General features: G+C 40.3%; 1 protein-coding gene across 1 annotated transcript in view; it reads right to left on the bottom strand.

The window, feature by feature from the left end:
- Nucleotides 1-526: 526 nt before the first annotated feature.
- Nucleotides 527-12,383, bottom strand: part of Hibadh (3-hydroxyisobutyrate dehydrogenase) — a 99,153-nt gene continuing 87,296 nt past the window's right edge. The window contains exons 6-8 of the mRNA XM_021190727.2: nt 11,077-11,153; nt 3,294-3,450; nt 527-1,368 (exon numbers count right to left, since the gene is read on the bottom strand). Of these exons, the coding sequence (XP_021046386.1) occupies nt 1,210-1,368; nt 3,294-3,450; nt 11,077-11,153 (393 nt within the window). The 3' untranslated portion in view covers nt 527-1,209. The remainder of the gene's footprint in view (nt 1,369-3,293; nt 3,451-11,076; nt 11,154-12,383) is intronic.

The following is a 12,383-nucleotide window of genomic DNA, read 5'->3' on the forward strand; positions in this document are numbered from 1 at the left end:
CAAGGTCACACTAGATGAAGTCCATCCTGCATTAACATTTATCATTCATGTTAAAAACCAGGTTACTAAAATTCCACTCCATGTTCCATGGAGGCCACTGGCAGACTGTCCTCCCAACTGCTCAAGTCACTTCGAAATGTCTTCCCTCCGATCACCTCTTTCTCACTCCATCCCTATCTGCAATCTTAGAAATATATCTACTCTTTCCCATCTTAACACTGAGTAAAGTTTCTATTCCACATTCCCTACCAGGTCTGTCCTGTCTCTTTTGCAGTAAACCACTGAAGGGTTGAGAAATGAGGAGTGTGCTGCACACTGAGGCCAGTTACCTTCGATGGCGAATGCTATAGCACTTACCGCCCAACATCCAGGCATACAGCCACGAGTCTTCAAACAATGGCCAGCTCTAAGCTCTGTACCCTTTGACCTTCCCTCCTTTGTTCTTTTCACCTTTCCCCCATTTGCTTGTAAACAAACAAACAAACAAAAAACAACCTTAAGATACAAAACAAAAAGCTCCAAAAAATGTTATCAGGATAGAAATTTATTTAAATCCAAAATAATATGACTATAGTTAGAATAATATAATTATCTAAAGGAAATATCATCATTGGCTCTGAAACAGTCTAAAGGTATCATTTTTCTGGAGTCAAAAACATGTAGTAAGAATATACAGGAAGCAAAAATACTGAAGCAAGCTGGCTGAGTGTGGAAGCTGTAACAGGATGGTACACTAAGATACTGTAACAAGGGCCAACAAGCTGTCTCACCTATCAAACCCTGGACAGTAAGTCAGTAACCCAGTATGAAGGAATAATAGCATGTGGTTAACAGGGCAAATGTCTCACTAATTTGTCTTTGTAACCGATTTCTTTCCTTTTTACCATCATGTTGACAAAACATTTGGTTTTATTTGCAAAGTGGAATAAATAAAAGATCCTGATCAGAGTGCTCAATTTTGTTGAAGGTGCTCAAGGTTCAAACTTTAAAAAGGTCAACTGGGCTAGTTAGTGAAACCATTGGGTGTGCTGGCTAAACAGATGAAAGCAGCAGCATTTAAAATGGATAGAAATTCCCAGGGATTGTTGTGATGTAGACAATCAAAAGCAGACAGACGACCTTTGATTAGACCCATTACTTCTAGAGTGAGCTAGAGGAAGCTCAGGACAGAGTTTGGTTCCTGACAGTGTCCACGTCCACAGGGCACAGTCAGAAGGGCTCCTCCTCCCGTAGATACTGGAACACAGACGAGAAGTCTTTCTTTGAGTAGCCCTTTGAACACATCATCCTGTATATCTGATGGGCCAGGCTTCCTAGGAGAATTGGGGTCTTGGTGCTGGTGGCAGAGTCTTGAGCCAATCCCAGATCCTAAATCAAAGGCAGAAGGAAGCACATTGAGACTTGTGGAAGACTAATTTGGGAACTGGACTAGGCTAAAGGGAGAAGTGGGTAGGGAAGGAAAAATAGAATCTGACAAAAAAAAAAAGATTCTTACACACATTGTGTACGTGAATGTTTTCTGTCCTTTGATTCTGAGGATCAAACCAAGTGCTTCGTACAAAGGTAGGCAAGCACACTCACACTGAGCCACACACTCACTGCATGCCTGTGCAAGAATGTTCCCACTGAGCCACATAGCTAGAAAAATATTATAAACAGAATTCTTGATTTCTCAATGTCCGAACGCCTGTTTCTCTAGGAGATGTATTTTATTTTGTTTTCAGATAGAATTACTGTGCAGGCAGAATTACATGTTTTTCAAGTCAGGTGTGGTGGCACTTGCCTTTAATCCCAGCATTTGGGAGACAGAGGCAGGCAGATTTCTGAGTTCAAGGCCTGCCTGATCTATAGAGCGAGTTCTAGGACAGCCAGGCCTACACAGAGAAACCCTGCCTCAAAACAAAACAAAAACAAAACAACAACAACAAAACCCCCCAGAAAATCAACCAAACAAACAAAAAGAGAAATGTTTTTCAAATCTGTGGAAATCTGTATGACTGGTATAGAAACATAGAGACAGTGGCAAATAGTACTCTACATAATATACACAGTGATAAATATGACAGCTGCAGCCTGCAAAGACTCGGTCTACTGAAGAAAGACATTCAAGAGGGCTAGTATAATTTGGGAGTAAGAGTACCAGTATGGGAGCCCAGGAGGCATAGTCCAGGGTGCTGGGTAAAGCCTTTTGGTCAAAAGGAGACTTTTTTTTTTTTTTAAGCTCTGGCTGAGCACAGAGCTAAAAGGTGGTGTGTTACTTGGGTAAAGGCACTGGGGTTGAGGGGATTGCAGCAAGGAAGAACTATCCTGATGGAGAGAACAGTAAGTGGAAAGGTATGGGAGGACGGGAGAAAGGACAATGAATTCAGCATGGCTGAAGCAGAGAGGAGCAGAAAAGGCCAACTTATCAAGGCCTTGTTAGACAAGCTGCAAGGATAGACATTAACCTACAAGTAACTGTGAGCTATTATGAGAAGGTACCAGGAAAAGTGACACTTGGGTTTCATTGTAGCCTACTCTCATTATCACGTGGGAAACAACCTAGAGCCATCAGGATCAGCTGGGGAAGTCCTGTGGTGTATGGAAATGAGGCGCCGCCATGGGATTGGTGGAGGAAGAAGAGGCATCTGAATGAATTCAAGACACACTTGGGAAGTAGAGGGGACAAATGTCACCGGGAATTCAGCAACTGGGCAAATGTGTTACTATGTTTGTTATGGGGCGAAGGGTGGGGAGTTCTAGGAAACCTAAAGATCTGTTGGCCTAAGTATGTTCTAGAGGAGAGATGACAAACGAAATGAGAGCAGTGATTTGCCTTTTAAATGACTAATTTACACATAAATCCCTTCACACACATATAGGCAGATGTATCTGAAACATAGGTATACTTAACACAAGAGCATTAACAACCTGGAAATCCCACTGCTCCCATTCTAAGGAGTTGGTAAGTTAATGTAAGTTTATGATGAAGAACAAAATTTTATTAGCTTATACTATAAATAAAACCAAGCCTCAGAGAAAAATCTCAGTGCATCCTTAGCTAGAAATAAAATGATCAAGGTAAAGATTTTTTTTTTTAATCAAAGCCAAATTTACACTAATTTTTAGTGGAAAACTGATGCACTATTGTAAACATTTTGCCTTCTAGGATAGAAGCAAGCTTTGTTGAAAGTGTGTGTGTGTGTGTATGTGTGTATGTGTGTGTGCAAGAGAAAGGGAGGAGAGGTGGGGGAAAGATTAAACTATTACATATTTCTTCTCTTCCTCCCAGCTAATCTCTGCATTTACCATACCTTAGCCATGAGTGTTGTTCCAAATCCACCTTGATAGTTATTAGATGAGGGGACTCCATGCATAACCCCAGGTACAGGGTTGTAAGTGTCGCTGGACCAGCATCGTCCGGAGCTCATATTCAGGATTTTAGCCAAGAGTTTTGGGTCAAGGCCTGATCTGTCAAAGGTCAAAGAAAAATATTAAATGTCAGGATGTACAGGTCAAGTGTGACTCATTAACATGTGAAGGGGTTCCACCTCTTTGTTCCTTCACTATAAATCTAAAATCCACACAGCATTGGGAGGCAGAAGAGTCACTAGGCTGAGACCAGCTTGGGATACAGGGTTGTCAGACCAACCTAGGCTACCAAGTAGGAGCCTACCTCAAAAATCTAAAACAAAGGCCTGGAGTGGAGGTGCCTGCCTTTAACCCCAGCACTCTGGAGGCAGGCAGATCTCTGAGTTCAAGGCCACTGTGGTCTACAGAGTAAGTGCCAGGACAGCCAGGATTACAAAGAGATATCCAGTCTCAACCCCCCCCCCCGCCACATCATCCAGAAAAATCAACACACCAAAACAACAGAACAACCCACAAACAAACAAACAAATCCATAAAATCAAATCCAAGCAAAGCATCCAATCTTCAATTATGTAGTATTAAGAGCTGCTGATCAACAGGGGACTCCCTGAGAAAACCTGCACTGTCCACTTCAGAGGAGAAAGCACACAGCCTCACCACAGTGCGCAGGGCTTCTCACAGTCAAGAGTTCCCTTGTCTCTCAGATACTACTGCGTTGTCATTTATTAACTTTAAACCAACCCGATGATCTGAATTCTAAACTCACATACAAATGATCTATTTCAGGAAGAAATATGACAACTCCAAAAAGTCACGGGAGTCTGGTGGAAGCATTTACATGTATGTTTTCTCCTTTAGTTTTTATGAGAGTAAATGCAAGAGACGAACGATGAGCTGTAAAATCTGCTTAGAAGTTATCATTACAAAGAACAGTCTTTCCTGCACATACTCTTCCTTATTTATTAAGCCTTCATTAGGTAATCTTGCTTATGAAGCAAGTCTGCCCAGAGTGGTGACATATGCTATATGTTCAGAGACATGCGCGGTAGTTCTGGGTCACCTGCTGATAAGGTTACTGACCCTGATAAAACAAAGCTTGCCCGAGCGGAAACATCATTTGTTCTCTCCTGGGGCTGACGGCATAAATGGCTGCTCAAGGCAACCCTAGGAACCTCAGCAAACTGCTCGTCAGCTTGAGTCGAAGGATCTTCACACAGTTTGGGAAGCCCAGTTTTATTAAGTATTACTGAATCAAGTTTCAAATAAAATCTTATACCCAACAATTTATTGGTTTCTTTTATGCAAAGGACTAATATAAAAACAACTGTCATAAAAGCTTTCTACTTTGTCTTAAGACCAATCTCTTCTAGGAAAAAAAAAAGATTGAAAAGAGACACTTAGATAAATGTTAAACAAACCGCACCTCACCATTTATTACTGTATAGTCTACTCACTGCAAAATCTCAACACCCAAACAGCAAAGTGTTTTTCCAGTGCTAAAGGAGGGAAGAGAGCTGACAGGTAAGATGTGCATGGAACCAGTATAACACAACAGGAGGTAAGCAGGCTTCTGAGGCGGCAGTAATAAACTACACACTATGACCTGCTACACAGCTGAGTCTGTTTGGTGGCTCATGTTATGAGAATGGGTCTTTTATCAAAGATTCTATCAAACATAAAGATTCCATCTAAATCAGCTATCACGATTTCCTCTCCAGTAATAGACAGAAGCCCAACTATTTGGGTCTTTTTGAAATATCTGAGTTTGGCAGAGCATACAGTATATGCCCAATCTTAGCAAGGCAGAGGCACGAAGATGAGTTCTAGGCCAGCTTGGGCTACATAGCAAGTTCCAGGCCAATCTCAGCTATATCAGTCAGACACTGTTTTAAAAAGCCAAAGGGGAAGAAAAAGATCTACATGTGCTGTGTGTGTGTAGTTGCAACAGACACTTTGTTTTTCAGTGTAAATAAAATCAAGCTATCAGTATGACAGTGAGATGCATGACTTGGGGAAAAAAAGATATTGTTCTTAAACATGCATCCATAAAGAGCACATTTTCAAAGGCATCAAATGTTTTAGGAGTGTCCTACCATCTTAGATTCAAAGATGTCATCGCATTTAAAGCAGTGGCCTTACCCCTCTCTTAAGAACCTTCCAGGTTCTGCTGGCCAGTACAAGAATCTTCACAGCAAAGGAGCTTCACACTGAAGCATTTGTCCAAATGGCGAATTAAGCCTATTTCCCTACCCTTCTAACACCTTCTGCTTTCCCTGAGGAGAACAACGACCCTGGCACTGAGGTACAGAAGCCTGCTTTGCTGAACATGTCACTGTCTAGAGGCATCTGAAGGGCACATGAACACATATAAAGTCAGGTGGGAGCTGTTTCTCTCCTCACTTTCTAAACCAAAATGCTGCCTGCTGTGCAGATTCCCTTCAGGAGCCTGCTGCTCCCTCCCTGCCCCCACTCTGCAGCAGTGTATCATTAAAAAGAGCAAGTGAGGAGTGTTTTGCATTTCCTCCTTCTGAGGCTTCTTCAGCTGGCACATACAGAACTGACAGTTAGAATTAGACAGGATATTAAAATCAGTTACTGAAGTCCTCTGCCTTCCTCTGTGCCCAAGGCTTGTAATGGTCTGAAACCAGCTAGAATACACAGTAATTGTCATTCAGAGAGTCTACCCTAGAACGTCATGCTTCACTGGAGAAGACTGAGTTTCCATTTGAAATCAACAAATTAATCCAAGACAGGTATCTGAAAGGGCAAGTTTAATAGGAAGCAGCTACTGGGCTCTCAACCATGATAAAATGTTATTGCTGCTTCCCTGTAAATTGGCTGGGAACATATGATACTTCTGCATAAGAGCCCCATTGCTGTTCAGGAGATATACAGCTCAAGCCATCAAAGGGATGACAGTCTGTCAGTCCCCATAATAACTTGCCACTGGACGTGGTTGGAGAATGTGTGCATGCGTGCTTGGGGCTTTACAATTGCTGGGATGTTCTCTGATACAAACAGAATGAATTCATTGCTCTGACTGCATATATAATGCAACTCAAATAAACGTCACTATGTCAAACCCACTCACCTCTAAAACACAAGAACATTAAATTAACTTTTGGGAGAAGTAAAAAAATGATGCATCATAAATTGTTAAAAAAAAAAAGAAGAAGAAGAAAGAAGGAAAGAAAGAAAGATAGAAAGTGAAAAGTATAAAAACCCTTTGCCTTCACCATAACCAAAATTTTAGGAGCCAAAAGTTTGTTCACTCTCTACCTTTTACTTACCTGTGCTGGTGTTTGAAAGGACAACTGGGTGTTGGTATAACAGAAAGAAACATCTAAAGCTATGTCCATTTTAACCAATCACTCCCTGATTCACTCATGCTTGATGAGACTGGGCATGTGTCAGTTCCAGGCAGGAACCAATGAGAAAACAAAGAAGCAAAGCATGGGCTGAGACTGCCTGCCTGGGGCAGGTGAGGGGAGATCCACACCCAGGGACCTGTCGACCACAGGAGAAGTGCCACACCCTAGCCTCTAACCCATCCCCTTCCACCTCTCCTCTTCCTTTTGTCTATGTTCTTAAGAGTTGGCTATGTACAGAACAGGCAAAAACTAAAACACACACACACACACACACACACACACACACACACACACACACACACACAGAGTCAGTCAGCTAGTGAGGGACAGGTTACAAGGCAACACTGTTCAAGTAAGAATCAATCCAAATCCTAAACTCCTCACTACAACCTCAATCATTAAGTAGTATGGTCAAGAACTACTTTTAAAAAACAACAAGAATTAACTCAACCATCACTATAACCTAGTGGGGGTTGATACTATTATCATTTTATAAATGATATTATCATTTTATAAAGGAGAGCTGGATGCAAGTTAGACAGACTTTACCAGCCTGAGACTCATGACTGTAGGTGGTGACTTGACAGTTAGCAAATGTGTGGCATTTTATCAGTTAAGAAATCCTATCAGCATTCTGTAATTTTTCTGTTGTCTAAGGTATAAAAATTAGTTTTGCCGGGCAGTGGGAGCGCACACCCTTGATCCTAGTGTTCTGGGGGCAGAGGCAGGGGAATCTCTGAGTTCAAGGTCAGCCTGGTCTTTGAGAAACTCTGTTCTGAAAAACAAAGGAACAAATAAACAAATAAATGAGCTTTAACTTCTAGGTGCATTAACCAGGAAAGCAAAAGTGAACTCGCAGGGAACACTCTAGTCCAGAGCTTTCGACGATCGGACACAAGTAGCAGTGTTTGCAGTCACTGTTGGTGTAAGACGACATGGTGGCTACAGGAGGGCCTGGGCTCGACTGACCGTGCAATCACTTGTTATATCACCAGTGTTTCTTAAGAATCAACTCCTGAGCCGGGCATGGTGGCGCATGCCTTTAATCCTAGCACTCCGGAGGCAAAGGCAGGTGGATTTCTGAGTTCGAGGCCAGCCTGGTTTACAGAGTGAGTTCCAGGACAGCCAGGGCTATACAGAGAAACCCTGTCTCAAAAAACAAAAAACAAAAAAGAAAAGAAAAAAAAAAAAAAGAATCAACTCCCAATGGAGCAAAACTAAAGATGAAACAACAAAATGCACATTGACGATGTTGTTTGCATGAGATCATGGACACAACCTTGCCATGAAGGCAGGGTACTTTCAAGGCTATAAACAACTTCAGAGCCCTAACTAGGAATCCAATTAGGAAGGGAAAAGATCTAATAAAAAGGTATCTCAAAGTATATTATGTACCAATATTTTTTGCACTTTTTTTAACAACATTTTAAAAATTTCACTAACATCCATAAAGACTCACTGTAAAAGAGCAAGGGTCAATACAATTTTTAAACTGTATGGTTTTCTTCTCTTATTAAAGAGAAACCATATTTTAGAAACAAAAAAAACTGCTTATGAGAATGAAATTAAGCAGATATGATCACTTCACTGGAACAGGCGACTCAATTTGTAAATGTTGACATTAATCCTCTAGAAAATTCCCTTTGCGGGTGGGCAGAGTATGAATGCCTCTGAACCACTCTCCGCTGTGCAACTCGGTGGGGATTTACTACTTGGGAATTTATGCTTGCTGATGCCAATTTTCTCTTTCACCTTGCAAAGCTCGATAAATTGTGGCCACTCTCCACATTCTATTAGAGAACAATTCTGTCATTTTAAACCACGTCTGTAAACCATGACGGAAGGACAGCAGCAGACACACTCAGGTTTCAGAGCATCAAGACTCCTGTGAGGCAACATGGGAAACCACGAGTGATGAGAACAGCTTTGCTCCACGTGAGACATTAGAAGGTGTATATCATCTTAACAGCCGAGGGGACCAGCAAGCTGCTGCTTTGCTTCCAAACTTTATAATGCACGTTTTATTTACACGTGTAGCTCTCTCTTCTCTACATATACTGTATCACACATATATTATACATATTATATGTATATATCTATATCTATATATTTAGAGGTTTAGAAAAACTAAAAATTTAAAATTTTCATAGTTTTCAGAGTCTAGAGTGCTAGGTTCTATTATACCACGGAACCACAGAAAATCTTTCTATATTCAAATATTGTTTTTCCATACAGGGTCATGGCCAAAATAAGATAAACTATTTTTCTGCTATTAATGTCGTGTAGATTTTATGCCACGTTTAATATTCTTCTTGAGAACCACTGCAGTGGCCAATGACTTTCTGCTCATCATACACTTTGTGCAGTTGATGTTCCTATTGTTCCTTATTGGTTGGCATCTGATCAATTTCTAAAAGGACTTACCTTAGATATAAGTTTTATTTTATTTTTTAAAATTATACTTATGTGTGCACGTGTGCCATGGCATGTGTGTGTGATCAGTGGACACCATGTGGGAATCAGTGCTTGCCCCCTCTATGTGGATCCCAGGGAACAAACTTAGGTTTTCAGGCCTGGCAGCACTTATTTCTACTCTTACCTGTTAAGCCATCTTCCTACCCTCAAAGCCTCACCTTATCTATTTGTCTGGCCTGAAACTCACTATACAGACCAGGTTGACCTCAAACACACAGAGAGATCTGCCTACCTCTGCCTCCCAAGGTCTGGGATTAAAAGTGTGCACCACCATATCCAACCCAAAGCTTTGTATTAGAAGAGCAAATAATGATCGCATCAGAATTTTGACAGGAAAATTATTCAAGAACTGTGGGAAGACACGATTATGCCAGTGCTGGGCTGCGTGAGGAGTTAAGGACAAACTAGTGAGGACAGGGCATGTCATGTCATGAATCTGGGTGTGAAACTATGTTCACACAGGCTCTCACTTTCATGGTCTAGTCCTTTATTCTAGAAAAATAAGAATAAAATCATACATATACATTTAAATGGATATTAATTCTGTTGTAAGCAAGAATTAACTTTATATGCAACTTGAGTGCCAGAAAGTTTTGTTTTCCTCTTTCATGAAACGGATCTAGAGAATGATGTGAAAATAAATAACAAGGTTTTCATGACAACCACCCATAGCCTGAAACTGGCCACAGCACAACTATGACGGTCTGAAGGGCTCCCATGCACAATAATTTTACTAAGGCTTTGTACAGACATGCCTCACCATCTTATAGACATTTGGTTCTAAAATGTAAATGGTATGGGATATTGATAAACCAATTAGCGCTGATGCAAAGCAAATTCCTCTTTTATCTCAATTACAACATGACAACTTAATAGGTCAAGATAGTTTAACATCTGAGACGGGCAATTCAATAAAACAACAGCATCTTGATATGGTAATTAAGAGGAAATGTGAATCCATTATCATGTTTTAAAAAAATATCTCAAGCACTTTGGCTCTTTTCATTGCTTTTATCAAAAGCGGCGTCCAAGCCACTCTTCTACTTTGTGCTGTATCTGATAAGCAGTCCAGGATATGAAAGAAAGGTATGACTAAAGCAATTTGTACACACTGGGCAGTTCTCTAAAATAAAAAATATGTGTTTATTATATTTGTGAGATGCAGAACATTAAAAATATTAATTAGGTGATTAATCATATGTAGCATTCCAAATCCAAAGGATTAAAGACTAAAATTAAGGCATTAACCTTAAGCATTCTAAAGAATGATCACTGGAAAGAAAAACAGAATTCTGGGCTCACTCTAAGTAAACAACTAGTGAACGCTGTATTTTTGAAAAGATACATCCTAATCTAGAATAACCAAGCAAGCTAAAACAAACGTTATACACATGAATTGTACCTTTAGGAATGGAAGCCTAATTGTCCTCACAACAGAGCACCAAGATCTTGCTAGTACAGAATCTGAGAAGTATGTTTAAAACAGGCATATAAAACTAGACACATGGAAGCATAGCATTTGAATTCATAACTCATTTGAAGCATGTTTCATACAAATCTGTCCCAATATTGCCAAAATAGGTTTGAATTTTACAATTTTTCTACTTAAGTAGAATAGAAGATATGGGGCTTCAATATACAAAGCATAATACAACTTCAGTGCACAGTGCAATACATTTTATGGCGGTGGCAGAGTGCTGATGTTCCCTAGAGTCCTATTGCTTGTCCAATAAGCAAAGTCTATCAAAACTCAATAATGAAACACTTTCAACATGCTCCTGAACCAACTCATTTATTCCCATGAACATCATTCTTCTAACAAAAAAATCAAATAGGGAAGACAATGAAAATTATTATGAAAATGTTCCTTTCAACAAACCTGATTCCAAGGTTCATAGCTTCAGCAGTTCCAATCATACTTATAGCCAACAGCATGTTGTTGCAGATCTTTGCAGACTGAAAACAGAGAGCATTAGTAAGGATCTTTATTTTCAAGTTATAACTTCTAAAAAAGTTTTCTTTACCTGATTCTACAGGGTTCTCTCTTAAACCAGCCAACCAACCAACCAACCAATGTACCAACCATCATTCAGTTGTGGATTCTCTCCAGGAGGTAAGGGAATGTATTCAGTGTACTTCCCTCTGAACCTAACACACTGTCCTCAGCAGAACCTAGGGGTCTCTTTTGCTTGGTAATAAATGACATTATTACTGTGGCCTCAACACTCTAAGGATGAATGATCCATATAGCATTGCTCTCTAAGGAATGGATTTACATTCTAATTTGGAAGTGGGAATGATATGCTATATGAAAGGGAACAGATGAGCAAATGAGCAATAAACGGTAAAGTACGTGGTAGAGCCGACAGCAGGGTTCAGGAAGAATGGAGTGAATGTGAATATGTGCTAGGAGTGGGCAGGAAGAACTGAGTCAACCTCAGAGTTCAGTACTCGTAATTTCATCACTAAAAGCAGAGAGGCACGGAGGAGGTGGAACCAGAAATCATCTCTCTGAAGGTTAGGACATGATGTAAACAGGCATGAAAAAAGATGGATATCAGGATAAATGATAAATATATAAGAGGATTAAATACAGAGAAGCATGGAATGAGCCTAGGAGTATAAGAGCATTACTCAAATCTGTGTTCTATGGAATGTGGGCAAAACTGATAGCTAAGTCTGTCAAGAGGGAGAAAAATTAAAATCGAACATGGTAGAAAATAGGGACCTAATGCCCCTCTGATCAGCAAACTAGGCTATGAGATAACAGAAGATTAGACCCAGGTAACCTGTGGAATGATCAAGATGATCAACAGTGAGATTGCTGAAGTAACACACATACACATACAGCTTTGAGAATGGCAAACTCAGCCCGATAAAGATACCTACTATGAAAGTCTCAAGCCTAGTGAGTGGGCAGAAGCGCTGTCAGGAGGATGGGATATGTGCATTCATTAGGGATTGCAGAGAGGCACTCAGTTCTTTTAAGAGTTCAGTACTCAAAGCCATCTCGTATTTTTAAAGGAAATCATTTGTTATTCAAAAAGATTAAAGTGAACAGGTTACTTCTCACTGTATTGACATCTGCACAAACCTAAGAGCAATGATGAAAAACCAATTTATTCCAATGTAACCTAGAATCCAAGCACGGAATCCCCAGTATGAACCAAGTAAAGATGGACAAGC

The sequence above is a fragment of the Mus pahari genome, chromosome 2 (assembly GCF_900095145.1).
Source record: "Mus pahari chromosome 2, PAHARI_EIJ_v1.1, whole genome shotgun sequence".
NCBI classification, from domain to species: Eukaryota; Metazoa; Chordata; class Mammalia; order Rodentia; family Muridae; genus Mus; species Mus pahari.